The sequence below is a fragment of the Aristolochia californica genome, unplaced genomic scaffold (assembly GCF_029961685.1).
Source record: "Aristolochia californica isolate CCGP_79_NKW_82.1479 unplaced genomic scaffold, dmAriCali1.0.hap1 SCAF_10, whole genome shotgun sequence".
Classification (NCBI taxonomy): Eukaryota; Viridiplantae; Streptophyta; class Magnoliopsida; order Piperales; family Aristolochiaceae; genus Aristolochia; species Aristolochia californica.
Window position 1 is genome coordinate 29,734,568 of NW_027181771.1, and position 27,099 is coordinate 29,761,666.

Consider the following 27,099-nt stretch of genomic DNA (forward strand, 5'->3'; position numbering starts at 1 on the left):
AATTATCTTTGCCGCTACTTTGCCACTATCCTTAGTTTGGCAACACACAATCAAGATTAAATTGTCTCATCAAGCACCAACTGGAGGCTATTTAAGGTAGCTGACAAAGGGAGTTTCAGTGTATCTCTCAGATTAAATCAAGGTTCTAATTCAATTCATGTGAGGAGATAAAATCAGATAACTCTTTAGAGATCAAACCTCACATCCCTTGAATTCTTGTAATTTATATACCATAGGTTGGTTCCTTTATTGCTTTTGACGGTAACAAAACTTAATAGAGTTTAACAACTTTCAAACTAAGTATTTTAGATATTTTACCTTCAAGAGTCAATACATCTCAGGGTCTAAAGCTTCAAAACATTTAAGCCTATTCAAGACCTCAAACAACATTGAAAGACTCCCTTGAAGACACGCCCACAATGATGAAGACAACAAGAATACTAGAGTTTAAGTGTAAATGTGACATGTCAAGTCACAAATGTAAGAGAGTTATCCTAACTCTCTTCATAAAGTATATTGGTGTACGTGGAGCTTTAGGACATACATTGCATATAAACATGTTTAGGAACATCACATACATCCTTTAGAACATGTTAGAACACTTAGACTAAGTCATTCCCATGTTTTAAAAGTCAACTTAGTTGAATTGGCATTGGAATGATCGATTAGCCTTTGCCAATGATCTATCATCCAGGAGTGTGCATGCCAATACTATAAAGCATGATTGATCAACCTTTGTCGATTGATCAATCATCTAGAACACGGCCATATCATGCTCTAATACATTTTCGATCATCCCATTTGGATTGATCGATCAATATTGTCCAAGCAAATGAAATTCACATGGAATGATCGATCATTCCACACGATTGATCGAGAAGACATAATCTTACCAAACAGGGAAATAAAGCATGATTGATCATAGGAAACTGACTGATCGATCAAACTTCCATTGCATAGCTAGAGGGAATTTTGATTGGTCGATCAGCCCCTGTTAATAATCAATCAACATAACTTTTTAGGACCAATGACAACATATTGATCAATTAGTCCATCAATTAATAAGTCACATCTTGACAACAAAAGAGTCGTTATGATCGATTGATCGATAAATCACTTTACAATGATCAATCAATCAATGATCTGATTTTTGAAAACGGGCAAAAAAGTTAGAAATACCCCACCAAACCATACATAGAAAAGTTAATGAGCATTTATTGGCAAATCCTGTAAGCATTTATTCTCAATCTTGAAAAACTTCTCAAAAGTGCTTTAGAGTGAAAGAGAGAGCTTCAACCTTAAAAAATATTATCTACCTTTTCCCTTTATTTCCTTGTATTGCATACTAGACAAGTTCTCTCACTCCACATTGTGCTGTAAAATAAGTGAAAACTTGGATCTTTCAAGGAGAAGGAATTTTCCAAGTCAATGGTGTAAGTTTTTATTTCTTTTATTTTCAAAATTTGAAAAGAGAAGGAACATTTTATTCAATCTAGATAGAAAGGGCCAACTAGAGCTAGAATCGAGCAAATCTTTTGGGGAGATTGTGATTGTAGAAAGTGTGTATTGAGATACACGTGGCTTAAAGAGGACCGAAATGTCTTTATGTAAATTTCAACTATTAGAGCTTTGAAATAGTGGAATTTTTCAAGTAAAAGTTCTTAGGTGGTGAATACCAATAAAAAAAAATTATCCTTGTCTCATGGTATGTGAATGTTTATTTTTCATTGAAATTATGAATTTGCATGATTCTTTGTTTACATGCCTTAGTTTTGAATTTGAAATACTCATTCACCCCCTCTCTTGATAAGCCACCTAGGTCAACTATTGGTATCAGAGTAGGCCAAATATTTAAATCAAATCAAAATCTACTTGATTTTGAAAAAGATTAAATGGCATCTCAAGATAAGTTGGTCCTTCCCGAAGGAAAATTTGCTAATCGTCCTCCTTTGTTCAATGGAATAGATTATGGATATTGGAAAGTAAGAATGATATTCTTCCCTCAATCCTTGGATTGAGACATATGACTTGTAACCAAGAATGACCCTTTTGAGCCTGAAAATCTTGAGAATGACATTTTAGTTACAAAGGAATTTAATGACCCTACTAGGGAAGATTAGGAGCGGCTCAAAACAAACTCTAAGGCCATTAACCTTTTTGTTATGTGTCTTATGATCCAATGAGTTCAATATGGTCTCCACATGTCAGACCGCTAAGAAATTGGAAAAAAATAGAGGTCACACATGAGGGAACCACAAGAGTTAAAGACTCTAGAATTAGCTTGTTGATAGTCTAATGCCATGAATTTAAAATAAAACCGGGTGAGTAAATAGTTGAGATGAACTCTAGGTTCACTCATATTATAAATGAGTTGAGTGTCCTAGGAGAAGATATTTTCTTTTATAGAAAAAATGACAACCTTCTCAAGGCACTTCAAAAGTCATGAGACATGAGGAACACCGCTATTCGTGAGAATTCAAACTTTAGAACTATGAGCACGAAAAAGCTATTAGGAACTCATATATGAGATGAAACCTCAAGAAATTAAGGAAGAGCAACCCAAAAATAAAACAATCGCTCTTAAGGCCAAAATGAGTGCTAAAAGCATCTCTAGCGAAGAAAGCTTCGATGAGGTGAGTTTCATCACTAGACATCTTCAAAGAATATACAAGAAAAATGAAATTTTCAGAAAAGTTCAACATAGAACTCAAAATGAAAATTCATATAAGAGAACTCATGTTTGTTTTGAGTGTGGAAAACTAGGGCATAGAAGGAACAAATGCCCAAACCTTGAAGGAATAACCCCATACACAAGTAAAAATCCCAAGAAGAAGGTCTTGATCTCAGCTTGGGATGCTATGGATGAAGAGTCCAACCGCTCAGAAGAAGAAGAAAGCGATGGACTCATGGCAATTGAAGACAATGATGACGAGTCTACCACTTTCAAAAAGGTAAGTGACTCAGACTGTGAAACTGAGCTTGAATTACTTTTAGAAAAAGTCTACTCATAGATCAAAGGCCTCAACATGCCTCAAAGAGTAGTTATGGAGATCGTCACACACATTCTCAATCAGAGGAAAGGGATGTACTCGCCTCTCACCATCGCCTACACTTTCTGGATGATGGCGATTACTCAAAAGGTACAATTGGATTTTGGGTACTTCAAGGCTAGTTGGATGGCAAACATAACCACTAGCTCTAGAATGGATGATTTACCCTTCTCTCACGATATTATGCTAATCCTTCAACATTGCGGAGTGAATCTCTTAGATGAAGAATTGGTGGAGATCACCAAGAAGTTGTCCATTGCAGAGACCAAAGTTGGAATTTTTGGTCTCACCAAGTGGCAAGGTCAATGGGTTAAGAAGAGAAAATTCATAGAGAAGTTGTCCAGCAACCAGTAGCATCTGGAGATAAGCTGAGTTTGGAGCCTTCAACGTAAGTTTGAATTGACAAAGAGGGGACACGCCGAAGAAGGTACATCGTTATCCATGGACCATATTTTAGCATTGGAAGAAGCATTGGATGACATATGGGCAACTCAAGTAGTTGTTCTTGCCACGCAAGAACAATTGAAGGTTGGTCAAATCGAGCTCCAACAGAGGATCGAGAGTCTTCTCGAGACTATCCTTAGCTGATTACTCCAGCCTAGCTATTTCTCTCTAGTCTATAGGACCACCATTTTGACTCCCTTTTGTACTTATGGATGCTTATGTGCTTGCGTATTTTTTTATTTGAAGCATTGTATGTAAGTACAATTGTTATAATGAATTTAATACATATATGAAATTGTCTTTGAGCCAAACTCTTTTTATTACTCACATATTTACCTTTGATATATCTTTTTGAGTATGACAAAAGGGTGAGAAAAAAATTGAAAATTGAACCTATAATTCTTAGGCACACAATTTTTTTTTGCAAATTAACACTTTAAAGGACGTAATCATACTATACAACGATTAAGGGGGAGCATATGTCAAAATTGTAAATTAACTTAGCTCCAAACCTTAGGGAATGTGCATATCTTTATTTTTCCAAGTTAGGTTTTGTCTTCATCGAAAAGGGGGAGCGTTGACCATAGGTTAACTCCCTTATTTCTTTTAATAATAACAAAACTTAATAGAGTTGACAGCTTGCAAACTAAGTATTTCGGATACTTTACCTTCAAGAGTTAATACATTTCAAGGTCTAAAACTTCAAAACGATCAAACCTATTCAAGACCTCAAGCAACATTGAAGGACATCTTTTGAAGAAGCAAAATGTTCTTCCACACTCTTTATGAGCCAACTATTGACAAAAGTATCTTCTGTAGGCCATCTTTTACACGGTGCATCTTCTTCATCAACAACCAAAAGGAGGCTTAATCAAGTGATTAGACAAGTCTCTGGTAATAAAAATGCCTAAATCAATGTGACCAACTTAGGTAATTAGATAACCCCTTAAGAGGGATTGCGGTAATTTTCAAGAGGTTTTTTTCCCAAAACATGGGTTTGCCATTTTCAACCTTAAGCATAGCTGAAACACGTTAGGAAGATCAAGAGTCCTAGTTGTTTAAGTGAACCATAAAAGACAAACACAAAAGATGGAGAAAGAACCAAGTAGAAAACACGAAACTCTTGTTTTTTGTAAACTTGGATTTCATAGGAAAGCCACGTACAATAAATTCAAGTGCAACATAGGTTAAACTCTAAGAAACCACTTCAACAAGCTCCTATCAAGATCAAGAGGATTATCTAAAAACTCTTTAGGCTTCAATTGGTTAAAAGTCTTGAAGGAAAATATAAAAAAGATGACTTTGGAAAGAGCCTGATTCCCCATAGAATAGAAATTGGTTTTCAATCAAAAGAAATGGAACAAGAAGACAGTCATGGAGAAATCAATTTTGGTAAGATCAATCTATGCATGAGAAACAACTTGGATGATTGTCTCAATATGTGTCTGAGTAAAACAAGAAGAGAAAACTCGATTACTTAATAGAATGTAATGAGTACACATGGAAGAGATGAGTATCAAGAAAGCAAAAATAAACCTTAAATGTAAGGTTGCAACTACAATTCAATGAGCAACTTAAGGAATTCAACGGAAATCTGAAAAAAAAAAATTTAAAGCATGTACACTCTTATTCATAGAGAAAGAAGAAGAAAGAATACGAATACTTGTCTAAAACCATGAAGAAAATAGCTCATTGAACTGTAATCCCATGCACTTTAATCGCACAATAGGAATAGTAAAATTTGGAACCCTAGAACCCTTGCTCTAATACCATGTTAGATCCTACGGTCCCATTAATTATCTCTAAAGGTTATCTTAGTTAGTCATGGGTAGGTAGAGAAGAAAGAGAAACACAAAGGTGATAGGAGGAACTAGAACATGTAGGAAGAGACATGGAAAAGAAGAGTGATTCCAGAGAGTGTAATAAACGCTTGTCCCCTCTTCCTTTGCCTCCTATTTATAACTTCATTAAGTCAAATCATTACAAGAATGCCATCTCATAGGGGCTGAAATAAGTAAAGTAAACATAAGACAAAAAATGGAAAGATTACTTATCTTTCTCCCTAACAACACTTATATTTTCCATTTGGCTCTGAGTATAAGATTCTATAGCAACAAAACAAAATAAAAATAAATTAAACAATTTTTTTTTACATTTTATTGATAAACTTGTGCATAAATTATGATTCTTTAATTTGTTGGCATTCAAATGAAAATGACCTTATTTTCAATCAACTATCTTCTAAACCCACTTAGGTTTATATTTTTTTTTTTTATTAAGGTACGCATGCTTGAGAGAAAAAAGTAAGAGAGAAGAAAGACAGAGAGAGAGGAGAGAGCCAATTTGGCTAGAGAGAAATAAGGGAGGAGAGATTGAGTGATGTTTTGTATAATTGTTTCTCTCTTTTAGACAATCTTATTAATGGAAGAGAGTTTCTTAATTACAATTTAACTTAACTTTCTCAATCACCCAATTAAAGTTAAAATATGGTTTGCTAAATTAAACATAAAAGAGACAAAACATAACTAGGAAACCTCCATTTTTATTCCAATCCTTTGAGTTGTTTCTCTTATGAGACTTGTCTTGCATGTGAATCACCAATATTAGTTGAAGTTGAGTCTTGCCTCCTTTCCCTTTTAACCATATCTGTTCTCTTTAATAAATGTTAAATAAATAATTCTAGTTAAATTCTTAAATTGGAATGTAATTCTTTTGTATTTGATTATAAATGGATGCATAAAGTGGTGAGATAGGTAATCAACGAAAATAGTTATCCCTAATTTGTCATGTAGGGGATTTCACCACACATGATGCTAGGGAGGATTTGATACCCTCCCCTGTCATCGACGACGGGGCTCCACCTCCAATGACACTAGTAAAAAGTTCAAATCGAGCTCGAGCTTCAACATTCATTTAAAACTTTTCAAAAAATACATGTCTCGAGTTCGTGCACCAACATACATTTAAAATTTTTCAAAAAATACATGTCAAATAAATTGTATATAAAATTATGCATACATTTTACATAAAATTGGGAATCACCTCTACTTAAAATTGGGCATAAGGGTGGCATCGAATCCAGCTGAGCCTGAACCTTGTTCAAGCTGAACTTGTTTTAAATATTTCGAACTCCAGCTCGAGCCGACCCTAGCCTCGAACCTAAAATTGTAATCGAACTCGAGCCTAATAATTTTAACTGAGTTCGAGCTCGAGCTCTACCCGAGTTTGAGCTTAAACTATATTTAATACTTTATATAAAATTATGCATACATTTTAAAAAGAGAATGATAGGGGAGGTTCAGGATTGAATTTCAATAATGGATTAAAACGCACCAATATTAATCTTTTTTACTCCAAATGTTGTCTATGTTGTCTAGCTTGTTTTGTAATTTTTGAATCTAGCCATAAATTTACTATGGCTTCCTTAGTGCCCCTAGTTGAAAATTTATATTCTAGGAAAAACTAGAAATGTTTTTCCTATGATACATATTTCCAAAAAAAAATTTAAATAAAATCCTATTACTATTAGTGACCTATTAGAAAATTACACGAAATATTTTAAATATTTTTTGGAAAGTTAAATGGACCTCTTATTGTCTCTTCTAGGGAAATAAATAAAATGAATCATCAATCTAATATATTACTATACTTATCGATAAATTTTTAATCAAATAAAATGTCAAACACGAAATTATAATGAAAATTGCCTCATGCTAAAAGTATTACAACATCAACTCTCAAATACTTATTTAAAAATTTTCTATACGGTTTTCTAGCCTATCTTGGCAAGAAAATCTTACCTAGAAAATTATATGATTTTTAATAAGAATTTTCAATTAAAAAAATATTTACAAAAAACATGAGACACTAATAGTCCCTAGAAACTTATTTCTATTAAAATGTATTTTAAATTTCTTCAAGAGCCATGAGGAAGGAGAGTTTTAGGAAAAAAAAAATTTTCACTTTATGATCTTGCACGTGCGAAATCATCTTCGCACGCATTGGGAGGGGGGGGGGGGGGGGGGAACTGAACTTAGGTATCCGCCGAGACGATGCGTAGTAAGGGGGTTAAGGCACCGACGAGACATGTCATTGGGGATGACGGCGGCGACAACGGAAGCAGCTGCGACAAAAGCGGCGGTGATGGAAACAAAGGCGAAGGCAAGGGGAGGAAGAAATTGAATGGACAGCCACAGAGGCGGCCGTGTTATGGGACATCCTGGTTATGGGCCTGGGTTAAGTATCTATGTCTTCCGCTCCTAACAGGCCGGTCTTTTGGGTAGTATTGGCTAGGTGCATAACATTTGGTATCAGAGCCGACCCTCGGTGGCGAGTTCGATTCCCTGCAACGCTGCAGAGGCTGGATTAAAATACTGGTAGGCCGTAGGATAAAAACCCGGGTCGGGCCAGTGTCGCTGCATCGCGCGCAAAGGCTAGATTAAAATACAGGTAGGTCGTAGGATAAAAACCTGGGTCGGGCCTGTGTCGTTGCGCCGCCGTGGTCGTCGGCTCGCGAAGGGGGGGTGTGATGTTATGGGACATCCTGGTTATGGGCCTGGGTTAAGTATCTATGTCTTCCGCTCCTAACAGGCCGGTCTTTTGGGTAGTATTGGCTAGGTGCATAACAGGCCGGCAAGTAGTTGTCGACAATGACAACAACGGACGGGAGGGGCTTGGCAGTGACGAGGGGAGGAAAAATCCCCCCCCCCCCCCCCTCGCTTCCGGTCCTGGTCCCGACTCAGTTTGTTAACGAGCCGTCGAGTCGAACCATGATTCGGTCGAGCTCATCTCGTTTATTTAAATGAGCCGGTCCCGGATCTCGAGTCGAACTCTGCTCCAGATCCAGGGATACCGAATCAAGCTTGAGCTGCTCGCGAGCTGGCTCAGTTTGAAGCCACCCCTAGGGTTAACCTATTTTTAGATTCTAAGGTCCTACAGATTAATCTTTGAAGGGTCTCTTAGTTAGTCATGTGTGAGCAGGTGAAGAAAGAGAAACGTAAAGATGATAGGAGGAAGAGAAAAACTAGAATGTGTCGGGAAGAGAAAGTGTTAAGAAGAGAGACTTTGGAGAGAGTAATAAGTACTCATCCCTTTCTCTTTATCTCCTATTTATAACTTCATTAACTTAAACTTACAAGATTAGCACCTATAGACATAAGAATTTTATCACCAAGTTTATAAACCTAATCTTCGGTCTAGATCATCGATATTGATCAATGATGAAGATTAAAGGAACTAGTGGTCAAACTATAAAAGTCAGTCAGTAGTCAAATTTCTCGCTAAGATTTGGATCAATTATTGAGATCAAATCCTAATCAATGGTTGAGATGTAGCCTATTGTATGAAACCACCATTGAAACCAAAGGTCATATAAGTGCCACCTAATCAGAGGTTTAGGTGGCACATAGTTGACACATGACACAACAAGAGAGTGCCACCCTAGTAAATGAGTGGCACATTAATGACACATGGTATCATAGGCAAAGTCCACCTAAGGAAGATATGTGGTGCTATTTTAAAATTGTTGAGATGAAGTGTCATACTCTTAATAGGAAGAAAAAGTTTTGCTATATGTCTCTCTCCCCTGGCATGGTAGCTAGTCAAGAGGAAAAGTTGAAGATGGAGGAGAAAAAAAGGTGGGGTCATTGAAACACTTCCACCACATTATAAATAGAGACTAAAGGCTTAAAGAAGACTTTTTTGGGAGGAAATGTTTTAGGGAGAAAAACTTTTTGGAGGATTTATCCTAGGTTTGGTTGGTGAAAATCTATTCCTTGGAGAGGAGAAACTTGGTTAGGCTCCCAACAACTCAATTTTAAGTTAGCTTGGAGCCTTGTTGGAGTTCTAAAATAAATATAGCAACGAACAATTATCTTTGCCGCTACTTTGCCACTATTCTTAGATTGGCCACACACAATCAAGATTAAACTGTCTCATCAAGCACCAAATGGAGGCTATTTAAGGTAGCCGACAAAGGGAGTTCCAGTGTATCTCCCAGATTAAATCAAGGTTCTAATTCAATTCATACGAGGAGATAATATCAGATAACTCTTTAGAGATCAAACCTCACATCCCTTGAATTCTTGTAAATTTTTTACCATAAGTTGGTTCCCTTATTGCTTTTGACGATAACAAAACTTAATAGAGTTTAACAACTTTCAAACTAAGTATTTTAGATATTTTACCTTCAAGAGTCAATACATCTCAGGGTCTAAAGCTTCAACATCTCAGGGTCTAAAGCTTCAAAACATTTAAGCCTATTCAAGACCTCAAACAACATTGAAAGACTCCCTTGAAGAAACTCCCACAATGATGAAGACAACAAGAATACTAGAGTTTAAGTGTAAATGTGACATGTCAAGTCACAAATATAAGAGAGTTATCCTAACTCCCTTCATAAAGTATAATGGTGTACGTGGAGCTTTAGGACATACATTGCATATAAACATGTTTAGGAACATCACATACATCCTTTAGAACATGTTAGAACACTTAGACTAAGTCATTCCCATGTTTTAAAAGTCAACTTAGTTGAATTGGCATTGGAATGATTGATTAGCCTTTGCCAATGATCTATCATCCAGGAGTGTGCATGCCAATACTATAAAGCATGATTGATCAACCTTTTTCGATTGATCGATCATCTAGAACATGGCCATATCATGCTATAATGCATTTTCGATCATCCCAATTTGGATTGATCGATCAATATTGTCCATGCAAATGAAATTCTCATGAAATCATCGATCATTCCACACGATTGATCGATCAGACATAATCTTACCAATCAAGAAAATAAAGCATGATTGATCATAGGAAACTGATTGATCGAACAAACGAGCCTTATCTGGATCTCGAGCCGAGAAATAAAACATGATTGATCATAGGAAACTGACTGATCGAACAAACGAGCTTTATCTGGATCTCGAACTCGGCTCGAGATCCAAATAAATCGAATCGAACCGAGTTGGAACCGAACCGAGCTCGAGCCGCGGAGGGTGCGGTGGTCATTTGCAATGAGCGTGTAGAAAATGTCGCAATGTGACGACGAAAAGTCCCTTATCAAGTTGTCGTTTACGAGACCTGGACTTTGGAAACTTGGTCTAAAGAACAGATGGGCCCTACTTTTTATGGATGGAAGATACATGGACTCCAAGGGCTCCCAAAAGGTGAGCAATCGTGACATGGCATCGAACCGAGCCGGTGAACAACTGGCCACCCCAACAACAGTCCAGATTCTTTAAACCAAGTTTCCAAAGTCCAGGTCTCGTACACGACAACTCTGACAGAGAGACTTTCCGTCGTCACATTGTCTACACTCTCATTGCAACTCTCATTGCAAATGACAACCGCACCCTCTTCCTTGGATCACAGACTGGAGGATGGAAGCGTAAATTGGACCCACGGCTGCAACTTTGCGCCACGAAAATATACAAGTCCGTCGTCCTCTTTCGGCGGCTGTAACTCCTTTCATCGTACTGCTTTTCTTCGCCCCTTCAAGACTCCCTAAAAGTTGCTTCAACCCTCTTCGATCCCGTTCTGTTCATCTTTCCCATTCAGACGCATGAGCAAATAGGGAGCATATCTAATTCACAACTTTTAACATAGATGGGGATAAAAGAAGGAAATGCTCCGAGCATGGGTAGGAGAAGATGCTTTGAAGCAGACGTCTGGGCTGTTGTTTTGGTCGTTTTCCCTTCCACTGTTGTACCCTAGTTTAATTTTCCAAATGGGTTGCAGAAGAGATAAAATCAGAAAATGAAGATTGTGTTTAGTTTCTTCTAAGTTTATTTTACTACCTTAAGCAGAACTTTAGTTTTTCTGATAGTTTTGACCGAGATTCTTATGTGAGCTTTAACTACTTTAAGACTCATAAACCTAGTTAATGAATCCATTTCTCTTTCATGGAAAGTTAAGCGGCTCCATTAAATTATGAAAGAGGTTCCCCAAACGCAAAATACGATTATCGATCTAAGGTGCGACTACATTTATTAAAAGATAATATGGTTTCCCAATATAAAAGTGGCATCCTTCACCTTCAGTTTCTGGATGAGCTCTTTTTATTGAGTTCTTATCTGTTAATTGATTGTCCTGGTTATTCTTTATTCCTCCCCTCTATCTTAAATCCGATATCAGATAAACGAACAAGGCGTACCTTCAATCTTCGGTTGTTTATTAACAAATCAAGCCAAAACGTTTCAGATTGAGATCCATCGTACACCTGTTCTTCGCTTCTGAAACTTCATAGTTAATCAAGTGGTAGATTCCTATATGAGACTAACTGGCAGACATTCTCGTTCTCTCTGTGACTGGGCATCTGTAAATGGATTAGATCTAGTTATCTCGAAACTTTAATTACTAGGCAAATTAAAGGCGCATAAAGCTAAAACACGGTATCTCATTTATACATTTTCCAAGCCGAACGTGAACGTTTTTCTACTAACAGACATTAAGACAGCTTGAAAGGTCGACAGAGTAGAGCCGAGGCTTCCGGTTTTAATAACAGGGAAGATTTAGTCTATGGGGAGGCGGACGTGATGAAGCGGAGCCACAGATATGCGAACATTATCAACTATGATTGTTTAATTATTCCCTCATGCTTTGATTTTCTGTTCGTTACCCAACAAACTTCAATATGGTATGATGAAATATAAATCTTAGTTTAACGAGTGAAAATTTATAATGGGGTACTCACGTATCATGATTTTAGTAGTTTAATTTTCAGAAACCTCAAGCAGTAGTGTTGCTAATCATGGTATCGGTGCATTTTATAACTGTTTTGCTTCTTTGCCCAAGAGATTCTCCCTGGAGCATATTAGATACTCGTTTTGTATCTTTCCCTTGGTGGCTAGCTGATATTCAAGGTGGGGAGTAGACTTTTTCTGGGTCTGATCCGCCATGAACAAGAATGGAAGCAAACTGGAAAAATTCCCTCTATGTTCTCTCCGCTCCTTTATTCAGAGCGAATCCCTGTTCACCGTTTTGTATGGACTGAAGAGAAGAAAAGAGATGGAAATGAAGATTTTTGCGACTTTTTACCCAAAGTTACTACGACTTTTCGAAAAGCGAATAATGAAGAAAATTGAATGAAATCAAGTTTGAGAAATCAAAGTCTCCCCACCATAATCCTGAAGGGAAATAGTAAGCCAGTCTCATTACTTTGTTGTTTCATCAGTACACCACAATACGACATGGAATTACGTTATTTAGCAGGCTGCATTTTTTTAATTTCAACAGACAAAAGAAATAAACAACAAATTGGAGGTACGAAAGAATTCTAATCTCCAAGAGTTGGAGACTTGATAGAACAAATTATTATTATTCGACGCACAGGTGAAGCAAAGAAAGAAATTTTTTTGAGGCTTCTGGCCGGCTTCTTTCTTCTAGCAAAGAGGAAGATCACTGGGAGGCGGCGGGAGAGTTGAAGAAGAAGAAGGCCCGTTTTCCACTACGAAAGCAGTTGCTAGGCCCAACGGAAGGTGGACGTCCAGGTGGCAGTGGAGTAGCCAGACGCCTGTGATGTCAAGTATCTTTCACGGTCAGTCAGAGTTCTTATACTGTCGTTTTAATATCTCAGTGCTTGGAGAAGAATTTTACCTGGATTATTGGCCTTGAATCGAATTACAGCCCACCCACCAACGGGAACACCGATGGTATTTCGTTCCTGGGAGTTCACCAAGTTGAATTTTTGCTCGTCTGTCTCTCGATTGAAGTTGCCGAAACCTTGCGCAAGAATGAAGAAATTGAAGCCGTGTAGATGAATGGGGTGGTTCTCCGTCGTGAGCACAGCCGTGTTCTGTAAAACAATCTCCACTGTAGAGTTGTAAGCCAGCCTCTTCAAGCGCGTCCCCTTTTGTGACGCCAAGAAAGCAGCGGCTACCGTTGCGTTTGTGTAGTCATAGACAATCGGTGGATTATCGGGGAAATCATCCGTGAAGATGCCGTTGACTCCACTAAAGTGTGCCTGAAGCAACGACAACCTGGAGGGGAACTGGAAGGAGATGTTGTTCATGTTGGCTGTTAATCGTGTGTTACTGGGGCCACCGCAATTGGCGTTGGGTGGGCATTGGTCGAGTCCCAGACCGAAAGCGATAAACATTCTCTCGTCTACACTCTGGAGAAGGGGTTTGTAACCCCGGCTACTGGACAATCCGGTGAGATTGGTGTAGAACTTGTGGGCAGTCGGAGTATCCGTGAAGACCGGCATGACAGGCATGATGGGCTCCGAGGAGGAGGCATTTTCGTACTGGATGATGCCGACGGTGGTGGTATTGTCGAATGGTGCGATAGGAGCAGAAATGTAAGGGTGTGCCCCCATGTAGTACGATGCCGGAGTCCGATCAGCTGTGAGGAGAACATCGGTGGTCTGACCAGGGGCAGTAACGACTACATCGGTGCGGTAGGGGTTAGTGTAGGCTGCGTCAGCGCCGACGACAGTAAAGTCGTGTCCAGCAATTTTGAAGAAGAGCTGGTTATTGAGGGCAGCGTTGATGATGCGAAGAAGATAAGTTTTTCCAGGGGTCACCTTCAGTTTGAAAGTCTCTGGTTTTGATACAAGGGGAAAAAAAAAGAAAACACATAAGTAAACCTATCTAACAATCAACCATATAAAGTATTGAGAAATTATTTTATGCACCTCTTGCACAGGAGTACAGACGACCGGGTTTCCCGTTTATAGTATAGGCGTCGGAGATGTTTGGAGCTCCTCCAGACGCGAGGGCTTCGTTCTCTACATCCACCACGTTGGCATCCCACCACTCACCTGTTCAAAAGGACCGGTAACAAGTTTCAGAAGAACGGTTCACTTCTGTAAAGAGGCGAGAAAGGGATAGGATTCGGAGAGAGGGAGCTACCCAACAAAATGGGGACTTGTCTGTATGGTTTTGGGAAGGGGTAAGACACAGAGTCTCTTGGGTAGATGATGAGAGCACCGTAGACGGTGGCTCGGAGCACTGAAAAATGGGCGTGCCACCAAAGGGTACCCTCCCGCCCAGTGATGTTGAACTTGTAACTGTACTTGTTGCCGGGACGAATCGGACACTGGGTCACGTAACTCGGTCCATCTGCCCACCCACTCAGTAGCTGAAATATTCCATGCCTGAAAATCATCGAATGGTGCATTAGTTTTTGATAGACTTAAAGACTGAAAAAAGTTATAATCGTCCTCAACGATAACTATAAAGAGGTGCAAGCTTTTCTTCTGCACACCCTGCTGTAATGAAGGAAGCAAAGCTCCAAACGAGTTTTCCAAACTTAGTAGAATGAAAGGATGGATTACCAGTGAATGGAGAGATCGTAAGGTGAGTCGTTGTAAAGATCAACTACGAGTGTATCACCCTCATGGACGCGAATTGTAGGACCGGGGAGCTTCTTGTTCACTGCTACCACGACTTGCTCCTTGTACAATGGTTTAACTGCGAGATTCCCAACCTGAGAAGCAAAAGCAAATAAAGATAAACTGAAACGATCGGTCAAACAAACTATGTTAAATTAATCAACTATGGAAATGATCACTGCTGACCGGTGGGTATATGCATGGCGAATGAGAAATCCGACCTAACTTGTCCAAGGTAGAAACAGTATTACAGAAGAACTTTAAAATCCTGGACAAAGAAGACATGACTTGCTCCTTCAAGATTCCACACCCCTAACCCTCCAATGGCAGGCTACCTACTAACACTTGGACGACTACTTTCTGATCCAGTGCGAATGAAAAAGCTAAACGGGTCCTCCCAGTTCACAATGAAAAGTTGAAGAAAACAAATCGTAATCATCAGCCATTGCCTTCTACCATCTTAACTGTTCATTCTGAGAGTGAGCCTCTCACTAGGGCGCTATATCTCATACGTAGGTGATATAGTAATGTGAGGGCGATTCCAATTTTTTTTGGCGTTTATTAGACAGTAATCTGATTAAACATCAGGCTGCATACGAGGAAACCGAGAATCGAGAGTGCCAACAGAAACTGCACCATCTTCATCCGAAATTTGACAGGAAAAACAAAAAAGATAGAGAAAGAGAAAGAGGGAGGTGTTCAATTACATGGAAGGTGTGCTTGACGAGTGCTGCGGAAGCCATTGACGATAGTGCTAATGCGCAGAGAAGCAAGAGGAATGAAGGAGCCATCTCGAAGGTGGGCTCGAAAGGAGAGAGGAAGACGATGGGGGTTCAAAGAAAGGACGAAGGAGAGATTTCTTGTTATGTTCTCACAACCTTAGAATGATGAGACGCATATTTATAGGCTGTGACTCCTTCACGTTGCGTAATTGGAAAGTTAAAATTATAGGACGAAGGAGAGATTTCTTGTTCTCACTAGTCGTCGCAAGGAAAATATATCGCATTTGTTATATTAATCAAGGCAAAGCCTTCGTTATATGACACTACAAGATAATAGATTTCGGTTTGTGAAGAAAACATTAAAATAACCCCTTCTACTAGCAAATTCTTAAAAATTTACAAGGAAAATTTTTACAAAAATAATTTTATTAAACTTTCTGAATCAAAATTTTATTTTCACTCTTCCCTGTAGCTGCTATTAATTTTTATTTATTTTTTATGCTTAATATAAAAATAAAAATGATGATAAAATAAAATTTAAAATATATACAATTAAATGAATAAAAATATATATCTAAAAACTATAAAACATATACAAAAAATTCAAAAAATTATAAATTACACAAAAGTGAGAAATTTTCACTCTTCTTTCTCTCTTCTCTCTAAACTAGTTCGGTTATTACTCGTTACATGGGATCCTAAATTTAATAGGTTGTTAAAAAAAAGAAGTGAATCCATCCAAAGTGAGAAATTTTCAACTTGGGTTGTTAAAGAAGGGAGCTTCTCCCCAAGTCGACATATTTTCTAGCTGAGCATGAAGTACAACCAAATGTTCTTGGCTATGGCCAATGACATCTTTTATCTCTTTGTCCATGCTACCATGATTAGAAAAAGGACCCAAAGAAGGCATACTAATACCACTTTGATAGAACTCCACTTCAAAGGTCCTGTCTTCTTGGGCCAAGTGTAAGGAAAGGTTGAGAGAGGGCTGTAGGAAAGAGAAATTGAGAGTAGAAGAGAAGAAAAGAGAAAAGAAAATAGGGAAGACGAGAGAAAGGGTGGGGCACAAGTAGAGAAAAATAAGAGGGAAATAAAAAATCAAAAAGAAATAAAGGCTTAGGCATCTTCCCTTTCTCTCGCTAAGATTCTTCCATTTAAAACTTTTTAATTACATCAAATAGGAAACTCATACTTTACCTAAAACTTTAGTAAACAACTTTGTCTAAGACTCTAACTTTAGAGATTACATCAAGTAGGAGACTAGGACTCCTAATAGGAAACTAAGACTCACACTCTAAGCATGACCTTTTCGCTTAAGACTCCGCTTTTTACTTAACCTTTTAAACTTTTCTCAGAAAATTACCTCTAGGCTAGTGCTCCTTCTTTTTCTTGTTTGGACCCCAAGTCACCTCAAAACATTCTAAATTTGACTCTCCTAGCATAACTACCAAAAAACTGAATTCTGTCAAGCTTCTAGAGTGTGGAAGAAGGATAATTTCATGGTCACCACTTGGTTAATCAATAGTACGAAACATACAATTCAAGATCAGGTAGTTTATTTTGCCATTGCTATGGAAATTTGGGTTGAAATGAAGACACGATACCTTCATGAAAATAATTTGTCTAAGATATATGATAGTCATTCCAACCTGTCTACTATTCAACATGGACCATGGAGTGTAATTGCTATTTTGGCAAACTAAATAATTTATTACAAGAACTTTGAGTTTGTAGTTTTCAGGATTTCATGGTTGATAACTTCAATGTAAGGTAGACAAAGAAGGAAGAAGGAAGAAGAAGAGAAGAGAGAAAGAAAAGGGAAAGAAGAGAGAAAAGAGGGTGAGAAGAGTGATGACTGAGTGCGAGAGAGAGAGGGCTCATCGGTGAAAGAGAGGAGAGGATTAGGTTAGTGAGCTTGTTGCCCTAATCCTCCCCCTTAATCTTTATTTATAGATGTAAAAAATATGATACTTATAATCATACCCTTCCTCCTAGTAGGTGTGAATAAAAAAATCATAACTTATTACAACAATGACACTCAAGCTTGATCATATATTTTAACACTCCCCCTCGAGCTGTTGGTGACAAGACATCGTATATTCCCAGCTTGGGGCGTACAATGGAGAGAACTTTTGAGCTACTTGGTTTTGAGATGAAACATGTTTGAGATATATAATGCCTCCTTGCAGCTTCTCTCTAACAAAGTGACAATCAACTTCAATATGCTCTATTATCTCATGAAAGACTGTATTGGAGATAATGTGGATTACAACTTGATTACCACAGTAGAGTTCCATAGGACGATCTCTGTTGAATCCCAACTCTACTAGGAGGGATTTAATCCATAAATGTTTACTTACTGCATGTGTCATAGCTCAATATTCAGCCTTGGTACTAGAGCTTGCAACTACATTTTAGTTTTTACTCTTCCATGTAATAAGGTTGCATCCAAATAATGTACAGTACCCTGAAGTGGATTTTCTATCATCCGAAGATCTAGCGCAGTCTGCATTGACAAAGTTTTCAATATTAAGATGATCATGGCAATTATATAATACCCCTTGACCCAAAGCCTTTTTCAAGTATATGAGATTCTCTTCGATGCCTGCTAATGAGAAATCTGAGGTTTATGAATGTATTGACTAACAACACTAACTGGAAAGGAGATATTTGGTCTAGTCATGGTAAGATAAAACTTATCGACAAACCTTTGGTACCTGCTCACATCAACATCTTCTCCAGTGCAAGCACATAACTTTGCATTTGTATCCATAGGAGTGTCAATCAAGTGGAATCCCATCGTTCCTATATCTTTAAGTAAGTCAAATATATATTTCCTCTGTGATAGAATAATACCATTGTTGGATTGAAGGACTTGGCTACAAGGGAGAATGTTTCCTCATAGTCGACACCAAAGCACCGAGTATAGCCTTTGGAAATAAGTTGAGCTTTAAGACGAGTAACAAAACCATCTAGATTATGCTTAATTGTGAATAAAAATTTACAATCCACCAGCTGTTTATCTAATGGAAGTGGAACAAGTTGTCAAGTCTGATTCTCATTTAGGGTGTCTATCTCTTCGTCCATGGTTATTTTTCATCCTAGATGTTGGAGGTTTTTTTTATCAGACTAAGGACTATAAATATTATAAATAGAAGCAAGGAAGTTACAACAAGATGAAAACAACTGATGAGTAGATAAAAATTGGAGATCGGGTGAGAAGTAGATGGTCGGGTTCATGACCTAGTCTCTTTTCGAAGAGCAATTGATCTAGTATCAAAAGGAGGACCAAAAACACGAGGAGGAGAAGAAGAACTTACTTTAGAAAGATCTGGAGACTCAACAGGTGTAGTGTTAGCCAATGCTTTTGGGGCAAAAGAGGTACATCATCACTGCATGAAATGTTGAGTCTTCGATAGGCACAATAGGCTTAGGAAACTGATTACTAGAAGAAAAACCAGGTGGGGCACTAGTGACCGAATAAAAAGGTTGCTCTCTGGATATAAATTTTTTTTTTGAGAGAAGGATTATAACATACGTATCCTTTATGGGTACCAGAGTTGCCCAAAAAAAAACATTTGATAGCCCTCGAGTCTAATTTAGTAGTCTGTCAAGATGTGACATGAACAAAAAAAGTACACCCAAACACCTTCAAAGGAAGGGAAAACATACCTTCACCAGGAAAGAGGAGAGAGTATAGGGAACTGTCATTAAGAAGCGAGGAAGGCAACCTATTGATGAGAATACAATCTGTAAGAATAGCATGTGATAAATATAAATGGGACACATGCATATGCCCAGGTAGATGGCTATTCTTTATCTCAGCCACACCATTTTTTATTGTGTGTAAACACAAGAAGCTTGATGAATAATTCCATTGTTCTTGGAAAATGATTGAAATTCTCCCGACATATATTCCTTTGCATTATCTAACTGAAGAACCTTTAAGTTTGTATTAAACTGAGTATAAATCATAGCACAAAAGGATTTGAAGAAAGGTAAGACTTCTGATCTGTCCTTAAATAAAAAAAAAACCATCTAATCTGAGTAAAATCATCAACAAGGGTAATAAAGTATTTGGATTGAGACTAAAACAAACCTAAAAGACTAAAACTTAACTAAAAGACTAAAACTAGTAAAAAATAAAAGATTAAATATCTAGTGCTTGTGTATGCGATCATGTGAGAACACTAGTATTGGTGTTTGTGTATGAAAGGAAGTAAAGGATTCTTGTTGAATGCCACAAAATCTGAGAAAGAAAGTGGAAAAAAGTACGAAAATTCAAGTAATATGCTTATAGACAAATCTCATTTAGCTGAAGTTGTTGAACATTTATCCAAACTTTGAATGGAGGAATAATGTTCCTTCACACCAACAAAGGAAACCAAATTCGAATTGCACATGTATAGAAAGTTCAATAAAGTCAAGATTGGATGACAAATAATAATATAAAAGGAGAAAGAAGTGAAGTTTTATCTAGCAAGAATAATTTATGAAAACATCAAAATACAGTCTTAAGCAACATTAGCAGTAAAATAGAAAGATGTAACTTGCCATCAAAGTTTAGTTGAAGGTGTTGCTAATAGTATTTAAACAACTTATGAAATTTAAGGTCTTTGGTATCCAATTGATTTGTCTCTATGTGATATATATTGAACCACTATATCTAGCATTTTGTATTGTATATGTAATAAACTAGAAGCTAAATGACAAGTTTTATTAAAATCACAATTGAAAATAGAGAATAATATAAAAAAATCATATTTTTTATTAAAAAAAATTAAGAACATAAAAATATAGTCTGAATATATTCCATTAGTAAAGCAAAATAAGATATCTAGAAAGAAAATTCACAATTAAGTATACATCTTATGAACAAAAAAATATATTACAATATTTTAATTCTCAAGCCCTCACATAATACCCGTCCCTTCTATGTTTCAACAACTTGAAGCTTGATTACAGAGCAAGATAACAAGTTATGATGGACGATTTGGTGGCAATAAAAATTCTAGAGAAGAAAAGATGCTTTCTTAGGTCTGATTTAGGGGTCTAAGGGAAAAGATTAGAGCTTGGGAGAAGAATTGTGAGGAACAACTCATAAGGTGAATTATATATGAGAATGGAATCATGAAAGTCTAAGAAGGGATCAGATTTGGTAAAGTGATCAGATTTGGCTAGAGTCAAAACAACCGGGTATAATAAAGGGACTTCTCTGAGGGTCATCATTTCCTCTCATTCAGTTCCAAATGCATATGGTCTTAGGGAAAGCTATCTACACATCCGAAGAGGAGGGTGAAACTTTCCAGTCTAGATAAGTTGTGTGCACTTTTCGTTGCTTAAAAAACATGGTTTGTTCGACCAATACTTCTCCCTTCTCAAGTCTCTTAACTTTTAGACTCAAACAAGTGATCTTCTGATTTTTCTCCCTTCTCAAGTTGCTCTAGACAAAAGATAGGTTGTTGGATTTGTTTGAACCCGACTTAATTGGCTGGTACCTTTTGTAGTCATAAGATGGAAACGAAGTAATTAAGGGTGCGTAGGAAGAGCAAAAAACAATCCTCTTTGTCTAAAAACACGAGAACTTGATAAGAAATTGAATGACAAAAGCTACGAAGAGGAAATACCTTTTCGATTTATCACCTTCAGAGTTTTAGAGACTTTGATCTTTGTAGAAGTACTTTTTCCTTCACATTTAGTCTTCAAGGGTTGAGTGTCTAGAAAGAATTAAAAGAAATATCAAATTATGTAGATGTCCCTACTTATTTTACATGTTACTCAGGTCATTGGGTACGAAAGACCCATTGAGACTATATGCTTAAGTCTATATAAGGTTAGGTGCACCTAACAATTTAAATTTAACCACTAAATTTTAATTAAATGACTTCATTTATTTATTTTTATTTGATATATATTTATTATATCATGCATTTATTTTGATGCTCATTTGAGATTTTTTATTAATCTTTAGTGATAAAATAAAATAATGATGTTATTGTAAATATAATGATAGAAATAAGATTCTTCTAAAATATAGCAATTTTTAAAAATATAAAAATTGCGAGCAACCAATATTAGTTGAAGTTGAGTCTTGCCTCCTTTCCCTTTTAACCATATCCGTTCTCTTTAATAAATGTTAAATAAATAATTCTAGTTGAATTCTTAAATTGGAGTGTCATTCTTTTGTATTTGATTATAAATGGATGGATAAAGTGGTGAGATAGGTAATCATGTAAAATAGTTATCCCTAATTTGTCATGTAGGGGATTTCACCACACATGATGCGAGGGAGGATCTGATACCCTTCCCTGTCATCGACGAGGGGGCTCCACCTCCAATGACACTAGTAAAAAGTTCGAGCCGAGCTCGAGCTTCAACATTCATTTAAAACTTTTCAAAAAATACATGTCTCGAGTTCGTGCTCCAACATACATTTAAAATTTTTCAAAAAATACATGTCAAATAAATTGTATATAAAATTATGCATACATTTTACATAAAATTGGGAATCACCTCTACTTAAAATTGGGCATAAGGGTGGCATCGAATCCAGCTGAGTCTGAACCTTGTTCAAGTTGAACTTGTTCTAAATATTTCGAGCTCGAGCCGACCCTAGCCTCGAACCTAAAATTGTAATCGAACTCGAGCCTAATAATTTTAACTAAGTTCGAGCTCGAGCTCAACCCGAGTTCGAACTTAAACTACATTTAATACTCTATATAAAATTATGCATACATTTTAAAAAGAGAATGATAGGGGTGGTTCAGAATTGAATTTCAATAATGGATTAAAATGCACCAATATAAATCTTTTTTACTCCAAATGTTGTCTAGCTTGTTTTGTAATTTTTGAATCTGGCCATAAATTTACTATGGCTTCCTTAGTGCCCCTGGTTGAAAATTTATATTCTAGGAAAAACTAGAAATATTTTTCCTATGATATATATTTCCAAACAAAACCTTTAAATAAAATCCTATTACTATTAGTGACTTATTAGAAAATTATAAGAAATATTTAAAATTTTTTTGAAAGTTAAATGGACCTCTTATTGCCTCTTCTAGAGAAAAAAATAAAATGAATAATCAATCTAATATATTACTATAATTATCGATAAATTTTTAATCAAATAAAATGTCAAACAATAAATTATAATGAAAACTGCCTCATGCTAAAAGTATTACAACATCAACTGTCAAATACTTATTCAAAATTTTTCTATACGGTTTTCTTGCCCATCTTGGCAGGAAAATCTTACTTAGAAAATTATATAATTTTTTAATAAGAATTTTCAATTAAAAAAATATTTACAAAAAAATGAGACACTAATAGTCCCTAGAAACTTATTTCTACTAAAATTTATTTTCAATTTCTTCAAGAGCCATGAGGAAGGAGAGTTTAAGGACTGAACTTAGGTATCCGCCAAGACGACGCGTAGGAAGGGGGTTACGGCACCGATGAGGACATATCGTCGGGGATGACGGCGGCGACAACGGAAGCAGCTGCGACAGAAGCGGCGGTGATGGAAACAAAGGCAAAGGCAAGGGGAGGAAGAAATCGAATGGACAACAACAGAGGCGGCCGACGAGCAGTTGTCGACGACGACAACAGCGGACGGGAGGGGCTCGGCAGTGACGAGGGGAGGAAAAATCCCCCCCCCCCCCCTCGCTGCCGGTCCCGGTCCTGACTCAGTTTGTTAACGAGCTGTCAAGCTCGTCTCGTTAATTTAAATGAGCCGATCCCGGATCTCGAGTCGAACTCGGCTCGAGATCCAGGGATACAAAATCGAGCTCGAGCTGCTCGCGAGCCGGCTCGGTTCGAAGCCACCCCTAGGGTTAACCTATTTTTAGACTCTAAGGTCCTACAGCTTAATCTTTGAAGGGTCTCTTAGTTAGTCATGTGTGAGAAGGTGAAGAAAGAGAAACGTAAAGATGATAGGAGGAAGAGAAAAACTAGAATGTGTCGGGAAGAGAAAGTGATAAGAAGAGAGACTTTGGAGAGAGTAATAAGTACTCATCGCTTTCTCTTTATCTCCTATTTATAACTTCATTAACTTAAACTTACAAGATTAGCGCCTATAGACATAAGAATTTTATCAACAAGTTTATAAACCTAATCTTTGCTCTAGATCATCGATATTGATCAATGATGAAGATTAAAGGAACTAGTGGTCAAACTATAAAAGTTAGTTAGTAGTCAAATTTCTCGCTAAGATTTGGATCAATTATTGAGATCAAATCCTAATCAATGGTTGAGATGTAGCCTATAGTATGAAACCACCATTGAAACCAAAGGTCATATAAGTGCCACCTAATAAGAGGTTTAGGTGGCACATAGTTGACACATGACATCGCAAGAGAGTGTCACCCTAGTAAAGGATGTGGCACATTAATGACACATGGTATCAGAGGCAAAGTCCACCTAAAGAAGATATGTGGTACAATTTTAAAATGGTTGTGATGAAGTGTCATACTCTTAATAGGAAGAAAAAGTCTTGCTATATGTCTCTCTCCCCTGGCATGGTAGCTAGTCAAGAGGAAAAGGAGAAGATGGAGGAGAAAAAAAGGTGGGGTCATTGAAACATTTCCACCACATTATAAATAGAGACTAAAGGCTTAAAGAAGACTTTTTTGGGAGGAAATGTTTTAGGGAGAAAAAACTTTTCGGAGGATTTATCCTAGGTTTGGTGGGTGAAAATTTATTCCTTGGAGAGGAGAAACTTGATAAGGCTCCCAACAACTCAATTTTAAGTTAGCTTGGAGCCTTGTTGGAGTTCTACAATAAATATAGCAACGAACGATTATCTTTGCCGCTACTTTGCCACTATCCTTAGATTGGCCACACACAATCAAGATTAAATTGTCTCATCAAGCACCAACTGGAGGCTATTTAAGGTAGCCGACAAAGGGAGTTCCAGTGTATCTCTCAGATTAAATCAAGTTTCTAATTCAATTCATGTGAGGAGATAAAATCAGATAACTCTTTAGAGATCAAACCTCACATCTTGAATTCTTGTAATTTTTATACTATAGGTTGGTTCCTTATTGCTTTTGACAATAACAAAACTTAATAGAGTTTAACAACTTTCAAACTAAGTATTTTAGATATTTTACCTTCAAGAGTCAATACATCTCAGGGTCTAAAGCTTCAAATATTTAAGCCTATTCAAGACCTCAAACAACATTGAAAGACTCCCTTGAAGAAACGCCCACAATGATGAAGACAACAAGAATACAAGAGTTTAAGTGTAAATGTGACATGTCAAGTCACAAATGTAAGAAAGTTATCCTAACTCTCTTCATAAAGTATAATGGTGTACGTGGAGCTTTAGGACATACATTGCATATAAACATGTTTAGGAACATCACATACATCCTTTAGAACATGTTAGAACACTTAGACTAAGTCATTCCCATGTTTTAAAAGTCAACTTAGTTGAATTGGCATTGGAATGATCGATTAGCCTTTGCCAATGATCTATCATCCAGGAGTGTGCATGCCAATACTATAAAGCATGATTGATCAACCTTTGTCGATTGATCGATCATCTAGAACATGGTCATATCATGCTATAATGCATTTTCGATCATCCCATTTGGATTGATCGATCAATATTGTCCAAACAAATGAAATTCACATGGAATGATCGATCATTCCACACGATTGATAGATTAGACATAATTTTACCAATCAGGGAAATAAAGCATGATTGATCATAGGAAACTGACTGATCGATCAAACATCCATTGCATAGCTAGAAGGAATTCTGATTGGTCGATCATCCCCTGTTAATGATCAATCAACATAACTTTTTAGGACCAATGATAACATATTGGTCAATTAGTCCATCAATTAATAAGTCACATCTTGACATCAAAAGAATCGTTATGATCAATTGATCGATAAATCACTTTACAGTGATCAATCAATCAACGATCTGATTTTTGAAAACGGGCAAAAAAGGTTAGTTTGGCTTGGGGAAGTTAGAAATACCCCACCAAACCATACATAGAAAATTTAATGAGCATTTATTGGCAAATCCTGTAAGCATTTATTTTCAATCTTGAAAAACTTCTCAAAAGAGCTTTAGTGTGAAAGAGAGAGCTTCAACTTTAAAAAATATTATCTACCTTTTCCCTTTATTTCCTTATATTGCATACTAGACAAGTTCTCTCACTCCACATTATGCTGTAAAATAAGTGAAAACTTGGATCTTTCAAGGAGAAAGAATTCTCCAAGTCAATGGTGTAAGTTTTTATTTCTTTTATTTTCAAACTTTGAAAAGAGAAGGAACATTTTATTCTATCTAGATAGAATCTAGCAAATCTTTTGGGGAGATTGTGATTGTAAAAAGTGTGTATTGAGATACACGTGGCTTAAAGAGGACCGAAATCTCTTTGTGTAAATTTTAACTATTAGAGCTTTGAAATAGTAGAATTTTTCAAGTAAAAGTTCTTAGGTGGTGAATACCAATAAAAAAAATTATCCTTGTCTCATGGTGTGTGAATGTTTATTTTTCATTGAAATTATGAATTTGCATGATTCTTTGTTTACATGCCTTAGTTTTGAATCTCATTCACCCCCTCTCTTGATAAGCCACCTAGGTCAATTATTGGTATCAGAGTAGGCCAAATATTTAACTCAAATCAAAATCTACTTGATTTTGAAAAAGATTAAATGACATCTCAAGATAAGTTGGTCCTTCCCGAAGAAAAAATTGCTAATCGTCCTCCTTTGTTCAATGGAATAGATTATGGATATTGGAAAGTGAGAATGGAATTCTTCCCTCAATCCTTGGATTGAGACATATGACTTGTAACCAAGAATGACCCTTTTGAGCCTGAAAAGCTTGAGAATGATATTTCAGTTACAAAGGAATTTAATGACCCGGCTAGGGAAGATAAGGAGCGGCTCAAAACAAACTCTAAGGCCATTAACCTTTTTGTTATGTGTCTTATGACCCAATGAGTTCAATATGGTCTCCACATGTCAGACCGCTAAGAAATTTGGAAAAAAATAGAGGTCACATAGGAGGGAACCACAAGAGTTAAAGACTCTAGAATTAGCTTGTTGATAGTCTAATACCATGAATTTAAAATAAAACCGGGTGAGTAAATAGTTGAGATGAACTCTAGGTTCACTCATATTATAAATGAGTTGAGTGTCCTAGGAGAAAATATTTTCTTTTATAGAAAAAATGATAACCTTCTCAAGGCACTTCCAAAGTCATGAGACATGAGGAACACCGCTATTCGTGAGAATTCACACTTTAGAACTATGAGCACGAAAAAGCTATTAGGAATTCATCAATGAGATGAAACGTCAAGAAATTAAGGAAGAGAAACCCAAAAATAAAAAAATTGTTCTGAAGACCAAAATGAGTGCTGAAAGCATCTCTAGCGAAGAAAGCTTTGATGAGGTGAGTTTCTTCACTAGACATCTTCAAAGAATATATAAGAAAAATGAAATTTTCAGAAAAGTTCAACATAGAACTCAAAATGAAAAATCGTATAAGTGAACTCATGTTTGTTTTGAGTGTGGAAAACTAGGG

General features: G+C 36.8%; 1 protein-coding gene across 1 annotated transcript; it reads right to left on the minus strand.

The window, feature by feature from the left end:
* Nucleotides 1-12,837: 12,837 nt before the first annotated feature.
* LOC137942721 (laccase-7-like) lies at nucleotides 12,838-15,620 on the minus strand. Its single transcript, XM_068788456.1, has 6 exons — nucleotides 15,537-15,620; nucleotides 14,773-14,924; nucleotides 14,348-14,592; nucleotides 14,131-14,256; nucleotides 13,092-14,036; nucleotides 12,838-13,008 (listed from the first exon to the last, which is right to left on the minus strand). The coding sequence occupies exons 1-6, from the start codon at nucleotides 15,618-15,620 to the stop codon at nucleotides 12,878-12,880; spliced, it is 1,683 nt and encodes a 560-aa protein (XP_068644557.1). The 3' UTR covers nucleotides 12,838-12,877.
* Nucleotides 15,621-27,099: the final 11,479 nt, after the last annotated feature.